This window comes from Hippopotamus amphibius, chromosome 4 (genome assembly GCF_030028045.1).
Source record: "Hippopotamus amphibius kiboko isolate mHipAmp2 chromosome 4, mHipAmp2.hap2, whole genome shotgun sequence".
NCBI classification, from domain to species: Eukaryota; Metazoa; Chordata; class Mammalia; order Artiodactyla; family Hippopotamidae; genus Hippopotamus; species Hippopotamus amphibius.
The window spans coordinates 158752878-158776042 of record NC_080189.1 but is presented as its reverse complement, the minus strand read 5'-3'; the positions used below and the strand labels follow the sequence as shown (position 1 = coordinate 158776042).

The 23165-nt window shown below is 36.2% G+C and overlaps 1 protein-coding gene across 2 annotated transcripts in view; it reads right to left on the bottom strand.

Moving 5' to 3' along the window:
• Nucleotides 1-312: 312 nt before the first annotated feature.
• RBM25 (RNA binding motif protein 25) overlaps nt 313-23165 on the bottom strand; it is a 48257-nt gene continuing 25404 nt past the window's right edge. For both annotated transcript variants that reach the window (XM_057730931.1, XM_057730932.1), the window contains 13 exons: nt 21165-21350; nt 19685-19738; nt 19365-19448; nt 15593-15879; nt 13781-14003; nt 13581-13670; nt 11316-11389; nt 9486-9636; nt 7072-7396; nt 6400-6674; nt 5966-6064; nt 4821-4868; nt 313-740 (listed from right to left, as the gene is read on the bottom strand). In XM_057730931.1, the coding sequence (XP_057586914.1) occupies nt 648-740; nt 4821-4868; nt 5966-6064; nt 6400-6674; nt 7072-7396; nt 9486-9636; nt 11316-11389; nt 13581-13670; nt 13781-14003; nt 15593-15879; nt 19365-19448; nt 19685-19738; nt 21165-21350 (1989 nt within the window). In that variant the 3' untranslated portion in view covers nt 313-647. The remainder of the gene's footprint in view (nt 741-4820; nt 4869-5965; nt 6065-6399; nt 6675-7071; nt 7397-9485; nt 9637-11315; nt 11390-13580; nt 13671-13780; nt 14004-15592; nt 15880-19364; nt 19449-19684; nt 19739-21164; nt 21351-23165) is intronic.

Here is a 23165-nt window from a genome sequence, read left to right as displayed (position 1 = left end):
AATACCATGTTTCCTTTACAATTCTATTCTTCAATTAGGAAATGTTTAAGGGAACCCTCCAAAGCAAATTAGGGAAAAGTAAGACTTTTATACATACATCCACACAAACACATTCATACAGAGATACAGTAGGAATGGATTGTCTGCTAATTTTCACACTCTAATTTTAAATTCCATGCCATCATGAGGGCCTGCCATTTTTGATCAAGGGGGTAAGGGTAATAGGTATGACTGGTATTCTTTCAATTTAAAATCGTTCCTGTTGGTGCCTATACAGTACAGTTCAATATTAAGTGCAATTCTGCAAAAGAATTGGGGAGTCATTTTAATATTTACAAGGAATAAATCAGCAGAACAAGATTATATCAGATAGGCTGTGTACAGTAGCTGCGGCTTATAAAACATACCAGTAATTTGTACCTGGTGAGTATAAAGAGAACCATGGTAGGATTCAGATGTCTTTACAACCAAGGGAGTACACATGGCATCAACAAATTAGAGGACAAAAAAATTTCACATTTTCTACATTAAAAAAAAAATTACAGATCTCACAAATGTCTTTGAAGACAGAAAAAAAATTTAAGTCCTTTGAAGGGCGGGAAAGAAGAAATCTGAAATGGAGCTTTAGTCTAAATGTAAAAAGAGTTTTACTTCACAAGACCAATTTTCTTGGCTTCTGTTTCATATATCAATAATCTCCACATCTTGACTATAAAAACTTCTGCTTCTTCATCAAGTACCTAGAAAAGGAAAAAGACAAAAAACAGTTACACATGTCAGAGAAGCAATCATCAGCATCTCCCAACAAGATGGCTGGAATAAAAAAGACTTTTTTTCTACCAACAAGCATTTATTTATACATATCTTGAAAAACTACCTCCTAAAGAAAGCAAATGGTTGTTATAAAGAATATAGTAATCTAGACAGAACTAGTTATAAAACTACATAATACTTAATACAGAGTATCTGAGTTACCCTCCCCAAGAACCTCACAATCTTAACATTTATTGAGCCCTTATTACATATGTGACACTGAAATATTAAATGAGAATATATGTACAGCATTTTTTAACACAGTATCTGGGATACAGTAAACAAAGTGAACACTATCTTCACAAGGGACACAAGACTACTGAATAAATAAAAGGTCTTTTCCACTTGGCAAATCAAATTATCTTTTCTATCTACATATGAGTTAGGTGCATCATGTCCTCACCACTTTTCCTGTACCCAGCCCCCACACGTATGTGGCACTCTAGACCAGGGCTGCTGTGCGGTAAACTGGAATGGCATGCTTCCTTCAACAGAAGGCAGCAATGACTTAAGCTCCAGAGTACTGCCGTCATAATGGCATGTGGCCTAATGCTGCCAGGACTCTGGAGAAGCAGGCCAGGTTAGGAGTTAGGCAAACCAGATCTCTAGCCAAACTACTTGGATTCAAATTCCACTTCTACCTCCTACTAGTTACATGTTCTTGGCTAGGTTATTTAATCACAATGAGGCCTCAGTTCTCTTATCTGTAAGATGGAGGATACAGCAGCTACATCACCCTGGTTCTACTGCGGGAATTAAAGAGAGCTGATATGTACAAAATGCTTTGAAGAGTGCTTATTAGTACAATCAGTACGTACCTAAGACAAGACAGAAATTGATTTTTCTGAGAAATTTCCCTACACTTCTCAGTGATGACAAATAAAGAACTTAAATAAGACATCGATGAGCCAGACTTATCCCATAATTTAAGAAAACTATGCTGTGGGAATTCCCTTGCAGTCCAGTGGTTAGGACTCCGTGCTCTCACTGCCAAGGGCAGAGGGTTCAATCCCTGGTCAGGGAACTAAGATCCCACAGGCAAAGAAATAACCAACCAACCAAAGAAACAAAAAGAACTATGCTGCAACACTAATTAATGTGGAATTGAACCCTGGAAATAATATAGATATAGGCACAAAAATGCAACCAAAGTTCATTAACATAAAATGAGGAAAGGTGCAGTTGGAAAAAGTCAGATTTCTAATAAGAGCAAAATACTACTTGAGCTAAAAATTCAATCTTATTTATTCAAGAAATATTTAGAGGGGACTTCCCTGGTGGCACAGTGGTTAAGAATCTGCCTGCCAATGCAGGGGACAAGGGTTCAATCCCTGCTCCAGGAAGATCCCACATGCTGTGGAGCAACTAAGCCTGCGAGCCACAACTACTGCAGCCCTTATGCCAAGAACCCATGCTCTGCAACAAGAGAAACCACCACAATGAGAAGCCCGCACACCACAACAAAGAGTAGCCCCCACTCCCCGCAACTAGAGAAAGCCTGTGCACAGCAACGAAGACCCAATGCAGCCAAGAAATTAATTAATTAATTAATTAATTTTTAAAAAGGAAATATTTAGGGGGCCTATGAGCTATACCAGAACTGGCTGACAACACTAGCTGAATTGGTTTCCTCCCACTCTGATCAACAATGAGCCAAAAAATAATCAAAAATAATGTAAGTAATTAATTAAGCAGTAGAGTTTAATTATACTCCAAATTATCAAACTATTAATAGTGACATACGACATCTTCACCAACAGTGATTATATCTCTGCTAAGGCCACAAACCAGAACACTGATTTTTATTTTTTTAATTTTTTTTGGCCACTCGGCTTGTGGAATCTTAGCTCCCCCACCAGGGATTGAACCTGGGCCCTTGGCACTGAAACTGCAGACTCCTAACCATTGGACTGCCAGGGAACTCTCCGATTTTTTTTTTTTTTAATTCTTTAACTCAGGTCTAACTACAAAACTCTCTCTTTACTCCAAGGATAACTGTGAAGAGACTGGAAGGTCAAGAAAGTTTAGATTCTATCCCTAAGGACTGGGATCTATTCACTTATCTCCTTTCATCTGAGGCTCAGCATTATGGCATCAATAAACTTTTCACAAATGTTTTTTTCAGGAATTTTAAACAACAGATGCAGCACTGGGCTAGCTAGGCAGCAGAAAACTAATGTTATCTGGCTTTAGATGTCATATAGTGCCTGGACACACAATTTCTTGACCTTAGAGCTCCTTTTAGTTAGGCACCCCCTTATACCACCCCTGACAACTTGCATTGCAGGTCAAAATAAAAGTTTCCCCGACGGGGAGGGTGGGGGGGACTCGAGGGGGGGAGCCAAGGAAGGGAGGGAGTATGGGGATATGTGTATAGAAACGGATGATTGAACCTGGTGTACCCCCGAAAAAAAATAAATAAATAAAAAAAAGTTTCCCCAGTCACCCATCATACCCTATCATGACTGACGTTTCTTCTTCCTGACTCTTCTTCCCATTGCTACCTTCCCACTCTGCCTTTTAGACCCCATTCCACTGTATGTTAACCATCTTCAAATTCTTTAATTAGACTTTTCATTTCCTTACCTTAACTGAAAACCTGCTATGTCCCCTAAAATCCCTGACACCCCTGTGGCCTTCTTTTTTTTTTTTTTTACAGGAAGCAATGTTTATTGTACTGGTAACAGGCCAAGTGGACTCACATCCAAAGACTGAGCCCCGAAACAAAGAAAAGTTTCCCCTTTTATAAACCAGTTCCCGTGCTTTTTTGGGAGCCTATAGCTATGTTTATCTAGGCAGGGGCAAGGTCCCCCTGTGGCCTTCTGATGAAGCTCCTCACTTTCAAAGATTTAGTCTCCACAAGAGAGGGGAAGCTGCTGGATCTTTAGTTAATCTCCTTGTAAACACTATCTTCACTGAGGTTCATGAGATCTCATTACACCACCCTTTCACTCCAACAGCAGCTGTGCAGCAAATATCTACTCTTTCATCCACATTAAATGAGCACACTGGCAGCTGGTTCTTGTATTTCTCTCCAATCCCAGTAATTTCAATTTCTATGTGTTATGACCCAGCTTCAAGTTCGCTGATATTCTAAACAATGACATCAGCTCTGCCCCAGAAATTCCCATGGCCATACTTGGCACCTCGCCACCATCTGGACTGAGCTACCAATTGTATTCTCAAACATTCTACTAACTAAACCTCTCTTTCCAGTTATTTCATTCAAACACATCTCCCACAACTTCACTGGAACCACCAATCCTTGATTCATTCAAACCACCATCTCTATTCTGATATTATTTCCTTTTCCTCCTAGACTGGAGTTCATAGTCCATTCAATCACTCTCTCACCTTTACCATGAATCCTTTTCCTTTCTTTTCTCACAAAATCAATGCAACCACTAACTCTAATAATCAAATTAAATGCAACTGGGGATTTGATGTTTACTGCTAACCCAACAGACACCTGCCCAGGTGACAAAAGAGTTATACAATCTCAAGTCTCAGTTTAGATGTTAATTCCTGTAATGATTTCCCTAACTGCCCTCAACACCTAACTGCTCTATCTCCTCTGCCCCCATTATCTTTTTTCACATACCTCCATTATATTAAGTATATTACAGTATCAATATTGGTACACCTGTTTCCCTGCTAGTTCTTTAAGGGCAGATAGTCCACCTTTTTGTACTTTAGCACACTGCTCTACCTAGTAAACACTTAATAAATGTTCTCTAATTGTATGAATAGGTTCAGAACTTAAATTTATATACACAAACATCAAAGACGGGAGGGGAGAGAAGGATAAAGAAAACCCTAACTCTACTGTTGTCTAATGACATCTTACTATGAATGCCTTTAACCTCTTAATGCATACACAAATTTTAATTCGGGCCAATAAAGATTCCGGAACCAACACAGGTAGAAATTCAATCAAACTCAAGAGAAATTAGTTTGTTCACATTGATGTTAATTAAAATATTAGCAACAGTAAATCTCTAACTTACCATGGCAACATCATCTAAAATGCTCTGAGGTGAACTATGAGCCATAACCTAAAAGAAAAACAATTGTCATTTTGAAAATACACATTAGCAATACAATAAAAAAAAATTTTAAGGTATTCTCAAACTAGTATGAGAATCTCTTGTGACTGAAGAACCTGTCCATAAATTTCTTAATTCCCTTTTTTCAATGGAAGTTTGACACCAAAACCTGGGACCTTAATCATCATATTATGTCTTCTAATTCAAATCCTTACTCACAAATGTTTATGCTGCAATAATTACAAGTAGAAAGGGTCACTTAAATTTGCTATTCCTAACGTTAAAAGTTAAAAGAGCAGTACTGGTAGAAAACTAGCATTTTCTTAAAATGCAATTAGCTATTGCTTTTTAGAAATATAGTGCTTCTACTATAACTACCTTAATAAAGATAAGACTTTGCCTTCAGGGGACAATGAAAGGATGTGGTATACCTTAGTGGTTAAGAGTATGAGTTTTACAGGCTTGGCTCTGCTGCTTATCATGTAACCATGGTCAAACACAATCTCTCCCTAAGCCTTGATTTCTTCATGTACTGAATGGGGATATTGTTAGTAACTTACACTTCCTAAGGCTGCTGGGAGGCTTAAAGAAGATAAAGTTTTATAAAATGCTTAGCATGGTACCTGCCAGGAAAGAAGCCTGGCACACAGTAATCAGTCAGTTAACACCACTATTAAGCTTTGAAGGGCACTACTTTGCTTCTTTTCCAAAGGATGGATGACTGACAAAGAATTGAGACAAGCTATTGGCTGTCTCCACAAAACCTCCTCAACTGTACTTGAGCAACATTCTAACCATTAAGAAGGAGGTGACAAGGCATTCTCAGGGGCAGGAAGAGAGCAGCAGCCAGCAGCTCTGCCCTCTTTGACCTTCTGAAATGAAAGCATGCAGTGCAGGGTCTGAAATAGTGTAGAGCGGTTCACTTAAGTGGCCATGAATCTCATAATTAAAACCAAATTATCATTAAAAAAATAAAAAATAAAAAATAAAAAAATAAAAATAAAAAATAAATCATTGACTTGGCGGTGCAAAAATTTTCAATTTAGAAAGTCTCTAACATTTTAACAACATTTTAATGTTGGGGGTGAAAAGAATAAAAGACTAACCTTAGAACAAACAAAATCAACTAAAGTAGCTTCTTCTTCACCTATATATTCTATGATTTTTTTATTAATCCATGGTCTAATTCGTCGTTCCATCAATATCTGTAAAATAAAGCGTTACTAAATTGAAGAGCTTTTTATTACATTTACTTAAAAACCCTATATAACCACATAATTTTTCTTAAGGCTAAAATACAGTATGATCATTCACAAGTTGAACTAACACAGGTATGTATCAAGATACAATTATTTGCTTCTAATTTATGAAGACTTCAGGTACCACAAGAATTTCCACAATCATCTATTATTACTGACCATGTCAAGGTTCTAGCTACATCATCACCCCTATTTGTCATCAACAGAATGAACTGAGTTTGTGTGCTATATTCGAAACGAAAAACTTGCAATAAAATGAGGAAATTCAATTTGCTACTCACAGAATCTACAATAGACCAATCCAGGGGATAAGCAAAGAGCTCAGGTTTGGCTGTAGGGATTTTTTCAATGAGACTCTTAATGTGTTTGCGTTTTTCTTCAGTGTTTACAGTGCCTTTGGCAGCATTTTTATCATCTTCACCATAATCCAAGGGAACCAGTTTCCTTTTTCGGGGCACATCATCACTGTCTTCATCCTCAAATTTGTTAAAGACACTATCTACGGGGAGTTTCTTTCTCTTCACAGAATTAGGTTGACCAGGACTATTGGAAGCACCTATAGTAAAAATACTATATTAGCACAAAGACTTAATTTTCAAATGTTACATTTTACAACCCACCATCCCTGAAAAGCAGTGTAAATGTACTTCCACAAATCTCAGAGAAAGATCCCAACTGTAAAAAATAACTCACTACTCACAAGTGCTAGAAAATTTAACTTTTCACTTCTTCTCAGAACTGGAGGCAGCTGCAGATATAGGAGCACTAGCAGAACTATGAAAACAATCGTGAGCTAGAAAGGCATTTTTTTTTTTATAAATAATTTTCTATCTACCTACCAAGCAGCACAAATTAATTTTTTCCTTAAGGCGACATTTACGTAGTTGGGGTGGGGGTGGGGGGGGGCGTGTAGGGAATGAAGGAACAAAAGAAGGAAGGAAATGCTAACGTACCCAGTTTAAGACTTAGTCCTATTTTTGGCCTATGCTCCTCAGGTTGTTGCTGATCTGGTGAATTTTCATGAGGAATAATAATACCACAGGGAGACTCATCCCCAGGAGTGTTGGGAGTTGCATTGCCACTGGCAGAGGAAACAGATGGGGCAGAACTGATGGGCCTCAGAGTTGGTTTGAGACAGGGCTTTTGCTCTGGCTCTTCCTCCTCTTCCATGGGTTCCTCTCGTTTTTCTTCTTTTTCTTGCTTTTCTTCCTCCTCTTCCTCTGATTCTGGTTCTTGCTTTATTTGTGGCTGCCTGCGCCTCTCAGCCTCTTGTTCCATCTAAAACCAGAAAATAACTTGCTTAACTGAAACAGACCTCAACTATCTTCAATTCAACCAGCTCTATGTTTTATAATGTCTTTCACAAAATTTCTACTTTTCATTTTCATTAGGAATAACAAAACACTGCCTCCTTCTATAATCAGAAGTAAATCTATAGAATATACTAGGTACTCGGTAAAAATTTTTTTAGTATTTCATGTGTATTACCATTCTTCAGTGGTTTGTATACACTCTTCAGAGATAACAAAGGTAATTGCTAATAGCTGGCTAATTCAAAATGAAAAGGTATGTTTTTATATTTTTATTAAAGAAATTATAACCAGAAATTTTATTTTAGAACAATATAGACAATATGTAAGAGGCAACTCAATCCTCAACCTGGTCATATATAGTCATTTTTTATTTCTGGGTAATGGCTGAAGGTGGTAGTCACTTCTGTATTCACAAACAGGAAAAAGAAGTGGTGGGAGGGAGAATTCTGAAGTCAAAGGCCTATACCAAAATGAATACCCCCTGAAATTACAAAATATAATAGAAAATAATCATCATAAGAGCATTATAAAAACTTGAATGATCAGTAAGTTTTCTGAGCATGAAACAAAAATAGAAAAAACAAAAGTAAAAATATGTATCCTGAACTACATAAAAATTTAAGATCTGTGTATAATACCACCTAACTATCAACTCACAAAGGAAGTACAATGACCATTCACAATCTGCAAGGCATTCAAACCCACTGCTGGTCGGAGAATTAAAACATAATAACATTCCTCAACCTAAATGTTACAATGGTAAGGATTTAAAACATTGACAATACAGCCATGATGATGAAGGTATGAAAAAAAGACAGACTATAAATTGGAGAAATTCTGGTGGAAGATTATACCTGATGTAAAAGCACATTAGAAAACAAAACAAAACAGACTCACAGATACAGAAAACAAGCTGGTGGTCACCAGAGCGGAGCAGAATGGGGGGTGGGGCAAAAAGGTGAACAGGATTAAGAGGTACAAACTTCCAGCTATAAAATAACTCATGGGGAATATAACATACAGCATAGGGATATCGTCAATATCGTTATAATAACTTGGTATGGTGACAGATGTTACTAGACTTACTGTGATGATCTATTCATAATGTATATAAACTAATAATGTACATAAAAGTCAAATCACTATGTTGTACACCTGAAACTAACATAATACTGTATGTCAACTATACTTCAATAAAAATCTACAAAGGAAAAAAAAGCACAATAGAAAACAGCACGTAAACAATACTTATAATATTTCCATTTATAAAACTTATGTGTGAGGAGGGTATATGTATACATGTGTGAAAACCTTTTTAAAATAACCACACAAATATAATGATTATAACTGACTGATAAGAAATCAGCCAGTTTTTAATTTCATTACTGTGTTCTATGCTGTCTGAACCTTCTATTTACTCATGTAAGTACTTAACAGTAAAAATAACACTATTTCATTTTGAAAAATAAAAGGGGTATGTAAGAAGATGTGGTTTCTGTTAACAGCATATAACAGATGTTTTTAAGCTGATATGAAGAATGTATAGTATTAATTTGTGATACACTAAGAACTAAAAACTTTTCTAACATGACATACTATTCCTAAAAGCAAGAATGGGTATGCCACATCCTACAACACAGTCTTTTCCTTGTTCATTTTTAAACGACAAGCTGTTCATGCAAACATCTTTATTTTGGAAACAAAATATATAGAGTGGCAATGAGAGAACTCAAACTCCAAAGTCATTAAGTGTCAGAGCACATATAGGAAGGACAGGTTTCCAGCAAAGTTACATTAAAAGACATTCACTTAATAAGTAATACTTCACAGAAATAAAGGAATGAAACATTTAGAAGATGTTGAAAGTAAAGCTGTAAATCAACTAATATTGATGACTTACATAATAAAATTAAGTACTAATATTCTCCCCCAAAGCAGCAAGACGCATGAAGTGTAAACATTTCTCTTATAAACTAAACTATATCATAGTTGGCTGGCTTAAGATGACATGACGATCTTAGAAGAATATTGTTATGGATGTTATAGTATCTTACCCTCTGGAGCTCTGCATCTGGATCTGGATGTCCTTCTGCCAGAAGGCGCTGCCTGATTTCCTCTAGCTCTTCCTTCTCTCTCTTCCTATCCCGTTCATCTGCTTCCATTTCCTTTTCCCTATCACGCAATCTTTTCTGAAGAGCGCTTCCTCTGCAAAAGTAAATCATAACAGGCCTTATTTTAATACTCAGGTCATCAACTACTACACATAATGTCTCCAAAAACAAGTTCTTCCCATACTAAAAGCTGCATGCTAAGAGACTGAAGATGGTCTTAATGATATGTATCTGTAGAACACCGAAGACAGTGTGTTCTCTACATGCTACTGTTTAATAAGTAAGCACTGTCTTGTCACATATCACCATACCTCATCTTAAGTCATTCTAAATGAGTATCTAAAACAAGTAAAAAAGTAGCTTTCAGAGAAAAGAATGCTCTCATTTTATACCTATTCCACAAGGACACTCTAACACATAATTTGTGTTTTCTTGGATGCCAAGTTGTGAAAAAGTAATGCAAGGAGTAGTATTATCCCTAATAATAGTTTTGTACCTTCAATTTATTATTTGTTTTTAATTTGTTGGATATGCCCATTTTATTTTATTTTTCTGATGTGGACCATTTTAAAGTCTTTAATGAATCTGTTACAATATTGCTGTTTTACATTTTGGTTTTTTGGCCTCGAGGCATGTGGGATCCCAGCTCCCCAGCCAGGGACTGAACCCGCACCCCTCTCCCCACCCCCCCACCGGAAGGCAAAGTCCCAACCACTGGACTGCCAGGGAAGTCCCTGTACCTTCAATTTAAATCAACTCCTTTCCTTGTGGAAAAACAGCAGAGGTTCTATCTAGCACTTTATCATATCTCAGAATGCTGAAATAATGTACTGCTAGTTTATGATTCAACAATTTTACTTTGCATTTTCTACAAAGTCAAATCTTTGGCATTCTTTCAATTTAAGGTGTTACTCCAATGTTTCGATTATTTTAGCCACAGTGTACTAAATTAAATTATATATTTTAAATGCATTCACTACATGCCTGAATCATACCAGGCACATAAGAGAGGGGAAAACAATCGAAATATTGTTAGGGAAATTATAGTTTGGAGTAGAGGGAGCAGAACAAAGCAAACAATTTCACCACAGTGCCACAGTGCTAGACGAATGAGAATAGTTTAGGAATGCCCTGGGAACAGATATGAGGACAGGCAGGCTTCACAACTCTCACTTCATAACAGTATAACAACTGGGTGGGGGAGGGATGGGAGGGTGTTCAGATTACTACGTAGCACTCGAGAAATCCTTGAAGACAAAAATTTCTGGACCACCTTAGATAGTCATAAAGGCAAGTTATAATTTGCTATAAAAATTGAAGTTCTTTAAAACACATGAGGGACTTCCCTGGTGGTCCAGTGGCTAAGACTCCGCACTCTCAATGCAAGGGGCCAGAGTTCAATTCCTGTTCGGGGAACTAGACCCTGCATACATGCTTCAACTAAAAAGCCCACATGCCACAATTAAGATGCTGCATACAGCAACGAAGGGCAGGGAGGAAGGAATAAGTAAAACACATGATGAAAAGTTAATTTGTTATAATACTATTATGAACCTTCCTCCAAAGAAGGAGCATAGAATTGTCAATTCTTTTCTAACAGGCCCTGACCCCTGCAAAACAGCATTATCAACTATGGGGGTAATTACAAGATAAATTCAAAAGATTTCTTTCTTTCTTTATTCCACTGAGTGAACCTGCACGCTCGTGTAGACAAGAGAAAATATAGCTGATAAAAAGCTGACAGTATGAGCTCATAAAGCAAGGCTTCCTTACCTGTAATATTTGGGATCATCTCTATCGTCATCATAATCTTCTAAGAATTCTTTTAGTCGTTTAGCTTCTTTTGCCTTTGAGGAAATGAAGGACAAAATATGAAAAATTAACATAAAAGTAATTTAGATTACACCCTCCCCCTTTCCTGGGAATAGATTTTTCCCATACCACTTGAACTTTTTAATTCTTATAAACTTCATATAGTATATGTAAATAACATTACATTATTTAAATCTCTTACTCTTAAAAGCAAGTCAGATTTACGATTTATCTGTGAAATGAAAACCACATATATTGATAGTATGCTACAATAAATTTTCTCTCTGAATATAATCTTCAAAGTACAGTAATTTTTTTCTAATGAAATCTGAGCACACCAAGAAACAAAACTGAAAGTTATCTTATTGAATCTGTTAACTGGACAAAAATATTTTACATTTCATTTATAGGTAGATGATGGTATAAGAAGCAGTTTTTATGAAATGCAGGATTAAAAATTTAAATCATGTTTATGCATCAATCTAAAGGTAATGCCTGCCTAACTTTGAGTACACAAACCATAAAAGTACATGAAGCTCTTACTCCTAATTTTTGAAATTTTAAATACAACTACTATTGTATTTCACAGAAATATCTAACCATTATATACAGATACAAAAAATACTTTAAAATTAGTGTTTATAATCTACATCTCTACTATATCAACATTATATCTGTATACAAACCAGATGCAGGTTTCTGACTAGAGTAAAATATTAACACATTTCATTCAGTTCAAATGTTATGACTCTGTGAAGACTTCCCCAATCTAGCCATCTATCCATGACTGACTCCTTCCCCCAGGAAAAATACATCACTTTCTCTGCACTCCACTCCCCAAACACTGTGAACATGCCTTTATCATACCTTAAAACACTCACACACACAATACAGTAACTACTTCATCTCTCTGACAATACTACTCAACTGTTCAAGAGTTTAAAGCATTATTCTTGTACACACAGTACCTTACACAAAACTTGACAAATGAATGCAAGCAGACTGTCAGGTAGCAATGACAATATTTACAAACATCTAAATAAAATGCAGGAAGGCCCATGAGATACATAACTAAAATATTAACATAAGTCACCTCTCATGAGGAACAGAAACTTTCACTTTTTATACTATACACTTCTGTTACTTCAACATTTTTTAATGAGCAAGAAACTGCTTTTCTAACTGGATATTTTTTTTAAGCTCCCAAAAGAAAAATAACTAATAGGAAACTTCTCTCTAGAAAGACAGGTTTCAGATTTACTTAGCAAGCAGAATCACTTCTTAAAGTAATTATGTCTCTTACTATATTACTCTCTATTTTCTAGCCTAGGGTTTAAGAAGAAACGCTAGAATGGGAGCTACAATCTAGGGAAATCAAAATTATTTTAAACAACTCTAGGACCTTAGAAGATCTACCATCCGGAAAACCCATACTATCTATCTAGTTGCTGCATGTACCCTTTTGGTTACTTACAGAAATTCCCTCTATGTCTCATGTTCAAAAGCTATTTGAAGAAGATTCCTAACTTCAGTGATGTTTTTGGAAGAATAATTTCCAAACGAGATAGAGAAACTTTCATGAACTTCTGGCAAAGACAGAACATATGGAACATACTACTGAAGCAACTACTATGATAAAATAAATTATCTGTCATTTTATTTAGTTAACCACCTATGTCAGTTGCTTTCACTGGTACAGCTTACCAAACAATGTAAATGCAAAAAACAAGATTCACCTTTTTGATTATCATGCGGTTAAAAGGAAGGATAATATAGTAACAGAAGGAAAAATAGCAATTCATAAGGGCTATATACTGAAGTCAATAATTTTGATTTCTAAAAACAGGTCTTCTCATGAGACTATCTCCTTCATCCGAATGTACGACACCAATACAGAATATCAAAGCCTCTCAAGGCCTCTTGAAATTCAAAACCGTTGCAGACTCTTAATCAAAGAAAGGTCTATAAACGCTCATTTTACACATTATTCTATGACACATTTACTCTGACAGTATGCCAAATGATAATTTAGTTTATAGGGAGCAAAAATGTGGAAAAGAGAAGGAAACATTTTGGTGTACTGAAATTGTCTCAAGGTTACTTGAAATATATAAAAATTATACTGGGAGCTCATACTTTTTAATTATAAAGTCACTTCTACTTAACAGTAAGATTTGATCTGACTTTTATCTGAAAGATCACTTTATTTTCAACCTAGAAAATTACCATTTCCCTTCTTCTTTCTTCTTCTCTTTCAGCCTCTTTCTCATACTCCCGGGTTTTCTTTCGTTCTCGGATTTCCCAATTCTTAAGGCGCTAAAAAAAAGAAATTGGCAAAGCTTAAAAATGTATACAAAGGGTTCTAAAATTTTTGACTAACCTACTAAGTACCAAGATTGAAGAATAAAAGCATTCCCTCAATTTACCTCCTGATAAGCAGCCTCTTTCTCTCGGAGCTTTCTTTCAAGTTTTCTTCGTTCATATGCATCTTCTTCATCCTCTTCTCGGTCCCGCTTCTTGTCTTTCTCTCTCTCACGCTCCCGTTCCCTTTCTCGTTCTCTCTCTCGCTCTCGTTCTCTTTCTCGTTCCCGTTCTCTCTCTCTTTCTCTTTCCCTCTCCCGTTCCCTTTCACGATCTCTGCTCTTTTCTCTACACACAAAAAGATTTTAAAAATCTGTTAGTCTCTTTTGTGTTTTCCTTTAAAAACCAAGAGGAAGGAGGACAACATATATTATGAAATAATATACAAACTTAGAAGCCAGAATTTAGCATTTAGTTTCTGCAGAGTTGTGAACTCCTCTATACAAGTCAGAACAACACAGAATATAATCCTAGCCCCAAATTCTGAACTCCATTCTAAACTCAATGTTAATGCTTATGAGCATCTCAGAAAGCAAACAAAAAAACCTGGATATGAGAAATACTAAGGGCCAATGAACATGTTGCAAGACAGTCCACCTCACTAGTGATAAAGGAATACCGATGTTGGCAAAGGTGCGAAGCAAAGAGCATTCTGGCATGTTGCATGGATAAATTGTAACTACAGCTGACCCTTGAACAACATGGGTCTGAATCATGCAGGTCCACTTATACACGGAGTCTTCTCTACCATAAACACTACACTGTTCCACGATCCGAGGTAGGTCAAATTCATGATTGGTTGAATTCGTAGACATAGAACTGCAAATACAGAAAACTGTGTATACAGAGGGCCAACTATAAGCTACACTCAGATTCTTGACTGCAGAGGATCGGCACCCCTAACCCCAGCGTTGTTCTAGGGTCAACTATACATCTGTCAGCAATCAGAAGTATTTAATTCAGAGTGATAAAACCAAACTGCAGGCTTGTGATGCCATGGATCCAATTAAATACAAACATGTGTACATATATATAAAACAATGCATTGTAGTAAAAGTATAAGACCACTGATTTTATACATGTCAAACCAATACTGATTATTCAAGACAATAATGGCTATTCCAGGGGAGAAAGGAAGGGAAGGATTTTAATGCCCACTAAAGATTAAGAGCACTGAATTCCAGTTTCAGCAACCAGTGGACCTCCCCTCAGCTACAATCAGGAAGAATATCTCAACACAGAGACGAATATTTGAAAACTAGCTTGGGGAAAAAAAGTGAGATTTCCTCTCTTCCCTCCTTCTACTAGCTTCTTTCTACTCATTCCCTTCTCCACGTCCTTTGTTCATTGTTGCTCTACTTCATTCCTAAAGAATTTGAGATGATACGTTATATGAATTCTATATAATTATGAAAAAATTTTAAATAAAACAAAAGTGAAATTACTAGGAGCCATAGAGAAGTAGACTCAGAGCCTGGGAAGCCATCCAGTGGGCTATATAGGACCAAACATACACCAGGGCTAAAAGCAGTGGTACTAGAGCTGATTTCCCACTATAGGGGACCTCAATCAAACAGTGACGAGAAAAAAACACCCACCAACCAAGGGAGACAATAAGGAACCATGCCTATCCAAAACATTGGGTAGAGAGCTGCTGTGTGCTGGATCTGTATAAAAACTGGCTTCAGACAGAAACTAACCCTAAAGTTGAAAATTCTTAATTTAACCAATATTTTGTATGTGTGAGAGACAGGAGGCCAGGCATGCTCTGTGGCTCAGGAAGTTCCCTCATCATATCCATGTAAATGGCTGAGAGAGTACCAACCTGCAATTTTATTAAGGCTATCAGGCACACAGGAATGTACATAAAGCCTTACCTTGATCGACTCCGATCCTTATTCCGATCTGAGCTCCTTTCTCGATCTCGGTCCCGATCTCTCTCTCGATCCCGATCTCGATCTCTCTCTTTTGTCCGGTCACGATCCCTATCCCGTTCTCGTTCCCGCTCCCGTTCCTTCTCCTTTTCTCGTTCACGTTCTCTTTCCCTTTCTCGTTCCCGTTCTCGCCTTTCTCGTTCCCTTTCACGCTCCCTCTCTCTTTCTCTCCGTTCTTTCTCAATTTCCTGTCTTTCTTTTTCCTTTTTGCCTTTCTCTTCTTCCAGTTTCTAGAAACCAATAAAAGTACTTTTAGAGTTAACTCTATAGCTCCAGTATTCAGACTTTTCCCGGCGCAATGCCCAATACTGGGAACAACAACAACAACAAAAAACCAAACCACTGGTACTTTAATATTAAATACTTGTGGTTTTACTTAACAAATTAAACTGAAGCAATCACAAGCCTAGACAGATTTCGTGCAAAACCATATACTCTACACAGACCAGGTATCTCCAATCTTGGATGCTGGGAGATTGTCTCAAGTGTGGCTGACCAATCAATGATTATGTAATAACTAAAATGACCATGAGGAATGTGATGGGTTCATAATAATTTCTAGAAATACAATCACTTGGCTAAAATGTAATTCTTCCCATTATGAATGTCTTTAAATCAGTGGGACTACTGCTGCTAACCCCAGACTTCCCATTACCTAATGGTTATCAGTTGAGTGTTCTAAAGGGGAGGTGGGGAAAGAGAGTCAGGTCAGTGGAATGCAACTAAATAATCGTCTGCCCTCTGGTTTGCCCACCCTCCAAAAGACAAGCTGAATTCAGCCAATATCTGCCCTACCATCTATGGAAACATTTACTCCCACCATTACAAGATGGACAGCCCAACCAAATACAAAAAGTCTGAAAATCACTCACTTCAAGCAAAAATGTACATAATCACAATATTTTTATTTAATTAGATTAACGTTTGGCTTAATTTCAAAAGCAACATATTTATGCCCATTACACCTATAAGACAATGAAAATATATCAACAGTGACAAATCCATCCTTGGAAGGAACGATTGCATATGAACTTACAGATGCTGTGCTAGGACATGGACCGCCAACACTGGATTAACCTTGCCTACAAGCTATGCTTCTGGGAGGAAGAGCAAGTACATGGTTCACAAATAAACCAAAGAACAGAGTCAGACCAAGTTTGTACCCTGACAAGATTACCAGTGTACCACACAAGGTTTCTGCACAAACTCAGAAAAAATACCCCAAACAGGAAAAACAAAACAAAAACAAAACACATTTTTTCCTTTGGTTCCATGTTTAGTGTCACCGAAATGAAATTTAAATTATAACAATAAAATGTGCATTTTTTTCTTTTCTCAGTCATGTAAAGCATTTAAAACAACTTTAAAAAGCAATCTTACCTGTTATACTCTTTTTCTCTTGCTCATGGATCAGAGAACTGATAGAGGATTATGAAAGAAAAGCTAATGCATGAGAAACCAATATATTCAGCTGTGGTGCCAGTCTGTATCAAAATGGAACGTAGGCAAAGCCAATACTGAATACATTGAAATTACAAAGGGAAGAGAAAAGAAATGGCAGAAAGAGGACAGAAACTGAAAGCTACTTAAAGGGGCAAATTCTAATTTTTGAAACAGTTCTAATGGGATAAAAAAATGTGTATTGTAAAATGAGGCTAGACTACATAAAACTTACCTCAGTGTCATACACTTATAAAGAAATTTATTTCTGAGATAAATACTTACAGATTATTTTAGTTGTTCCAATAATAATTTCTTTTGTAGAGTCCCTCAATTGTTTTACACTTGCTTATGCACACTACTTATTTCTTAAATGTGTAATTCCACGTATGTAAATAATAATTTGTTTTAGAACTCATTTCAGAAGTTTTGTTCTAAGTAAACGAAAAAGTGAGTGCGTCTGGTCCATACTAATGCAATTCTAAAAGATTATATAAGATTATATATGCAGTAAATAGATACACACACATACAGATATATATTTTTTAAGACAAAGACTGGAGAAAGAGGAAATGAGGTGGTCTAAAAAGACATAAGAAAGTAGTGAGATAACGAAGAGGAAAGGACAGGAAAAAAAAAATCATAAATCTTACCTTATTCTCTCTTCAGACTCGTCCGTGCTGTAAATGGACGCCCCCTGCCACGCTGATACCCTGACAGTCCGTGGTTATTTAATAAACTCATACCAAAACATGCAAAGGTTCACTGAGCTCAATTTTTGTTACTGAAGTTCCAAATATCCCCTTTAACCATACCACCCAATAAAAAGAACTGCTTTTCTTTTTCATTTTGATTTTTATTTTAAAAACACATTTTGGAAATTCAAAACATCCTCCCCACAGTGAAATCTGTGTAAGGCAGTCAAAGGCCTGACAGCTTCTCAAACTCTGAAGCAAATATCTTTTGAATTAATTTTTTAAAACATGATTTCCTTATACTTTACCAATGACATGACAGGATTTAACAAATAACAACAAAAAGGGGGTAAACCACACACACACTGTATACCATTTTCAAGCTTACTCAGACCCTGAATTTGAGTACTGAACCTAACCAAAAGCATTCCTCTAAAATGACTTCCCATGGACTAACTTTTTAACTCTCAAAATTAATTTGGGACAACTACATTTGTGCTTTTAGACATATTTATTTCTTGAAAAGACCCTGTGTATTGTGAGCTAGGGCTCAGCATCAGGATAATAATGTGTTCAGCAGCACTGATTCAATGGCATTAACTGTCAACATGGGGTTTTGAAAGCTATAAGAAAAAATAAGATTAAATAAAAGAAAAAAATGAATGCTTAACATTTGAGTTAAAGGTCACTCAATCTTAGGAGAAAGAACCAGTAACATCTTATTATTTCTAACATCAAAATACATTTCATGCAGTGTTTGCATTTCACCGTCCATAAGCATCACCTTCAACACCAGCGAACATTCACAGATGCACTGTCACTGAGAGAAGCTTTCAATAGGCAAAACTCGTGAGTGGGATTTACTATGCACAAATACCCGTTTCCAAGCCAGTTACCCCTTTGCATATTTTTCTGAGGGGGCATCCATAAATATAATAAAAAACAGAAGCTCATACTTACATCCTATTCCTTGTTACTTTCCAAGCTGAGAGTTTCATCTTGCATTAGTCACCATATGATCTCTATCATAATGGTGGGGGTCAATGAATAGATTAGCTTTATGGGAATTTACAGTTCTTCCATGCATCTAAAATTTGGTAAGTCTGGTAACCACTGACCTACTTTTTAAAATCTCCCCCTCTCAACTTAAATCTATACAAATATAATCTTAAATTTTAATCTCAGCTCTAAAGAAAAGGTTTTCCTAAGATTAAGTTAAATAACTGCCCCCAGAAATACACTACAGTGTATGTTATCCTGCTGCCCCCTTGAATCTAGTTTAAATCTGACCTTGATGTTTATGTTGAAATCTAAAAATAAAACTAGCTCTTAGTCATATTAAAGTGAGATGACTGCAGAGTAGTCAGTAAACTGAAAAAACTACATACAATATGCCAAGGACTACTCTAACATGGTACTGGTCTTCTGTTTCTTTGTTTCTATGTAAATATCAATTAAACCTATATAAAAAGCATTTAAAATTATATTCTACTGTAAGGTTGATTTTTTTTTCTTGTCTGTTTGCTTTGGATTCTGTAAAAAGTCTAGACTGGTATCAAGTGAAAAAACAAGAATACTACCTTGTGTGTGTCTCTGAATTTGCTGATCTCTCGGGATATCAGGTCTCTTTTGTCTTCTTCCATTTCTATAGCATTTATGTCCTCCTAAAAGACAAGGAGGACAGGTGAGAATGCATAACGATCAATCTACATGGATACAAACAGAAATTAAAGGTTAGATATTCTGTAAAGGTTTTACAAAAGATAGGAGTAAATGAAAAGAACTTACGTAGTAACAAATCTAACAAACTAAGTTAAATGGTAAAGAATTAGACAAGAATCACAAATCTAACAATTAAAAGTAAACATAAGTTACTGTCAAAGCTACAATGTAAACAAACCTTAGTGATGAGTGGATAAGGGATCAGGGGGGCCACTGGAAACCTGCGAAAAATCTGCGGAAAAATCCACAAAGATTAAAACAAACAAGAGTTCATATTACTTTGAAAAACAATTTTCTATATGTTTATACCGTAAGCAATGCAAGATTTCTGTAACATTTTCCTGATTTCAAATTACTTGATAATAAAAAAAGATTTCACTCACTCTATAACCCCTCCCCAAGACCCACCATTTCCTCTCCCTCCCACATCCTCAACCAATGGATTAACGAGGGTCTCACACCCGCAGTGCTTTTTCCTTGATCCCTTCCAAGATAGAGGAAACAATCTTAACAACAAAATTTACCCATAATTCCTGCCACAGAGCATAATTTCTTTGATTCTCTCCTCCCAACCCATATCAAACAAATATGTCTATAGTTATTTTCTCCTTTGCCATTAATGTGGGAAGAGGATGAACAAACTCTACAGGTCTCAACTACCCTATACCTGACTGACTCTTACCAATTACCATTTCCAATGACTGGCACTTCACTAGACGGGTTTTTATGGCCACATGAGGAAGAACAAGCCAAGTAGTAAAAATGTATCTGAAGTATCTGGCCATGAAGAAAACTGAAGATGGCCTAATAAGGCAATGAAATGCAAAACAGTATGAACTGTAACTACCCCTTGATGTTAAATCACAATATATGTTTCATAGTACTACTTTTCCAGGGCATGTACAATCCATTCATATAACATACTTTCAATATTTTTAAAGAACACACCCCACACTGTCTCTGAGCATATCCAGATGAAATGAATACAAGAAAACCAAACATTTTCTTTCAACCTGGACTCCCTACTGTTCAACTAGCTTGGGCTGACAAAAGTGGGTGATGATATAATACACTTGGGAGGAGTGTTTCACCTCATGCTGCTCTTTTCACAGTACTCCAGTTATAAAGTTAACAGCATTACTGTCCATGGAGGGAAATGAGACATGGTTTATAAGGAAAGGTGGCTAAAAATTTGAAAATGAGTCAAAATACTCAGTGAATGAGACCTAGTATCCCGCTTGGAGCAGAGACAGAAGAAAAATAATTAGGGAGTAAGGCAAAACACGGCCAACCCCTTTGTGGCCAAGGGGAAAAAATAAATCTTACGTTACCCCTTAATTTCAGTTCCTATTCATCACTCAAGTTTGGTTTTTTTTTTCCCGTCTTACTTAATGAATCCATAAATAAGCACAAGCTCCCCTGTCACTGCATTTCAAACATGCAAAACAGGAATGTTTTGGTTAAAAAAAAAAAAAAAAAAGAAAAAAAAAGGAAGTTAGTTGGTAAAATATGGTCAAATTAGCCTTAACAGTATATGGTTATAAATGCTAGTCATTCTGTTTTTCCCTGAAAAGCTGGAATGTAATGAAAGCACAGAGTGACAGAACAAAATGTAAACTATAAGAATGACTCTGTTGTCAGAAATCAGTAACACATACGTCTTCCTTCTTTTCCTTCTTCTTCTTCCTGGGGTGAGAGTCAGATTCTTGCGAGGGGGCATTGAGCTCACTGGAATATTCCCGTATTAAAACTTCAATGGCCCCTTTGATCATCTGATCTCTTCTCTTTGTTTCTTCATCTAAGGCTTCTTCATCATCATTAGTGACAGTTTCTGGCCTGGCATTCTTAAAAAAAACAAGGCAGATTCAGGAGAGGGAAGGGGGAACATCAAATGAGAAAATCAAAATCATTCTAAAACAAGTTAGTACACAAAACAAACAAACAAACGTATTTTCTCCAAAACATCTCTGTAGTCCTATTAAATGCAGATTTGGCTTCGTTCCTAACTTCATAAAACTAAACTTCATTTGTTTGTTTTTTCCCTCCATACACTGTACTGTATCATTTTCTCTTCCTTTCTTCCCTTGATAGCTAACACCCTGGCCCCTAACCAGGTATAGAAAGACTGAATCACAGGGCTAGAATATTACAAAACACATCTGAAAAGCTTTCACAATTTTTCAGATTGTCTTGCTCAATACTTCCACAAACTAATGATGTTTACTGAATAACTCATGCAAAAGTTGAAAACCTAATTATGTGAAAAAAGCAAAATACAATTTTATGTACACTATGAGAGCCACCATTTAAAATAAACAAAAACAGGGACTTCTCTGGCGGCCCAGTGATTATGACTCTGCTTCCACTGCAGAGGGAATGGGTCTGATCCCTGATCAGGGAACTAAGATCCGATATGCCATTGTGGCAAGGCCAAAATAAAACAAAAATAATATAATAAAGTGTTAAAAAAATTTTTTAATAAAACATATGTAGGTTTAACAAATAAAAAAACACTTGACAGCTACATACAACAAAATGCAAGCATCAGGAAGGTCAGGGGCTGAAATGACGGCTTTTCCCCGCCTCTGCTTCCTACAATGTGGGACTACTACTTTTAAAACTCACATATTTATACACTGAAAAAGAATCAACTCTAAATACTGCATGTCTTTCTCCCCGTGACTTGCAAATGTAAATTATAAAAAACAAGTTCATGTTGCAATACTTCCCACAAATAAGTAACTATTTGTAGGATTTTTATTATTATTATTTATTTATTTATTTTGGCTGGCCATATGGCTTGTGGGATCTTAGTTTCCTGACCAGGGCCCTTGGCAGTGAAAGCGCAGAGTCTTAACCACTGGACCACCAGGGAATTCCCAGGACTTCATTATTTTTTAAAAGAAGTCTAGATTGTTACTTGTGTCAATGTAGAAAAAAATATTACTGGTTTCCAATGTCCTACTATTCTTCCTGTTTCTGTCTGTTTTATTTTAAGGCTCCTAGTTAAGAAATTAATCTAGTTCAAATGACAAAATTTAGAGAATGACCTCTATATCATTTCATTACCCTCAACTCTTCTCTGCTTAAAACTTGTAAAGGTAGGAAAGTAAGGCAAAGAAGCAACAAGATAAACATAAAGATGTATACAAAAGCTTCTGTTACTTAAAACTATATACATACTTGGTAAATATATATCGTGCAAATTTTCAGATACAAACAAGAACCCTGCTCTTCTGGACTAATCCTGGCTCTTGGTCACAATGCATGTAACCCTTGTGGCTCCTTCATATAACCTAGCTGTAATTTCATAACAACCAGCATTTTGAAAGCTATCTCCAATGGATACTTATTCAACAAGCATTTATTTCTTAAATTAATTTGCTCAACAAATTCTTAAGAGCCAAGATGGTAAAAATTTCAAAATTAAAAAAAGAAATAACTTGCCCTTAAGCATTTAACAATATAGGATAAGAGAAGGTTATGATATAGATAACTTTTATATGTCATTAAATGTGGTTATTATTAAACTAACCACTCTGAGTTTCTTACTTTCTTAAACCTGCCTCTTCATCTACTCTTGTAGCCAGCTGTCTTCTTGGCATCTTGGATAAAGACAAGATGCTTTAACCAAGGACTGTAATTAAACTGTTTACATT